Here is a 1,525-nt window from a genome sequence, read left to right as displayed (position 1 = left end):
CATTCTCACTGAAGGAGGCAATTTTCAATGAATTTAAGGTATAAATGTTCTTTTAAGCAGTATAATTATTTATATTTATGATATTTCCATATAATATTTAACTTTTGAAATACAGAGCAAGTGTGTATGGGAACACCAGTGTAGCGCGGACGTGGCTGCAAATTTTAATCTCAAAGCTCGCAAGTGGTTGTCGCATTCTTTCCCCATAGCTAGACAGCTAAACCAGAAGCCTGGCTGGTTGATTCAGGAGTTTTGGGATGATTTTCAAAGGCAATGGCTTACTGCAGAGTTCTTACAGAAGAGCGAAAAGGGAAAGAAAGCTCGCGCATCTGAGAAGGGAGGATCATTACACACTGGAGGTGCGGTCAGCCAGGGGACAATAAAAAGAAGAATGGTACGTAATTGCTTAATTTATTTTAATTTTCAAAGTATATCTATTCTATTTATTAATTAAAATTTATGAGTTTTCAGGAAAAGAAGTTGGGCCGTCCGATGAACCAAGATGAGCTATTCAGGGAGACTCATATTGTGAAGAAGAAGAAAGAGACGGATCAAGAAAGGTGGGTCGAGGGACGTGCCTCGACTGTACATGTAAGTTTTCACTTTTCATTAAGTATTTTCATTTACTTTTATATAAATTTTGAAATACTAATTCAATTTACTTTTTCTTATAGGATCGCTTCAGAGTTGAAGCTGAGGAATTCATACGCGGCCAGCCACCTAATGAGTCGGGCGCGCCATTCCAACTTTCGACCGAGGATGTTGAAAGACTATGGACGCGGGCTGCAGGCGGTCCAAAATGGGGGAAGGTATACGGCCTTCCTGCTAAGACATTCCATCGCTATAGGTGTGGAATGCAAGGAATGGGGACTTCCTCGCAAGCCGAGCAACTTGATGGGAGAGCCTCTCCGCTATGCGGGAGACTGTGACAAAGCTCACATCCGAGCTAGAAGCGTCCAAGGAAAGAAAAAAGCTTAGAGATGCTCAGTATATTGGCGTGGTCGCTCAGTGCCAGAGCATGCAAGAGCAGATCAAAAATCTCCTAGCTGGATCTTTTTCGATTCCCCCGATCTCGGCCATCATCGCCAGAGGCTGCCCGTCCCCGTGCTCGTTTGTCCCGTCCTCCAAGTGGTCGTTCCTCCCGTCCTCCCCGTGATCATTCTTCCCGTCATCGACAAGTAGACCCTTCTCAATATCGTGATGATGATGAAACTTCATCAGACGGTGATGATAGTGATGTACCAAACAATGAATGAATTTTAGACAATTTGAACTAGACAAATACAATTTGTTTTCCATTGGGTTGTAATAAGAGTTAATTTAGTTTGGTAGTTCTATTGAAATTTACACTTTCTTGGTTTTAATGTAGCTTTTAATGTTGTTTTTGTGTTGTTGTTGTTGTTATTGGGTTGTTGTTGCTTGTTAGGGTTTTGGTATGACTGACAGGTGGTGTAGCTGCCAAAACAGGCAATTTCTGCCAAAATAATACACAAAAAAGCGACCAAAGTTGGTCTCTATTTGGTCG

At 41.8% G+C, this 1,525-nt stretch overlaps 1 protein-coding gene across 1 annotated transcript; it reads left to right on the top strand.

Moving 5' to 3' along the window:
* The first annotated feature begins 272 nt into the window (after positions 1–272).
* LOC142181098 (uncharacterized) lies at positions 273–1,202 on the top strand. Its single transcript, XM_075253343.1, has 3 exons — positions 273–394; positions 472–591; positions 675–1,202. Exons 1-3 carry the CDS (start codon positions 392–394, stop codon positions 927–929), a joined length of 378 nt encoding a protein of 125 aa, XP_075109444.1. The 5' UTR covers positions 273–391; the 3' UTR covers positions 930–1,202.
* Positions 1,203–1,525: the final 323 nt, after the last annotated feature.

The sequence above is a fragment of the Nicotiana tabacum genome, chromosome 1 (genome assembly GCF_000715075.1).
Source record: "Nicotiana tabacum cultivar K326 chromosome 1, ASM71507v2, whole genome shotgun sequence".
Lineage (NCBI taxonomy): Eukaryota > Viridiplantae > Streptophyta > Magnoliopsida > Solanales > Solanaceae > Nicotiana > Nicotiana tabacum.
The sequence above is the reverse complement of the archived record's forward strand: the minus strand, read 5'-3'. Positions and strand labels throughout refer to the sequence as shown.

What these genes read in the sequence shown, in the direction of transcription:
- LOC142181098 (XM_075253343.1), top strand. An exon ending in GACGTGCCTCGACTGTACAT is followed by an intron (nt 592 to 674) that starts GTAAGTTTTCAC and finishes TTTTTCTTATAG; the next exon opens with GATCGCTTCAGAGTTGAAGC.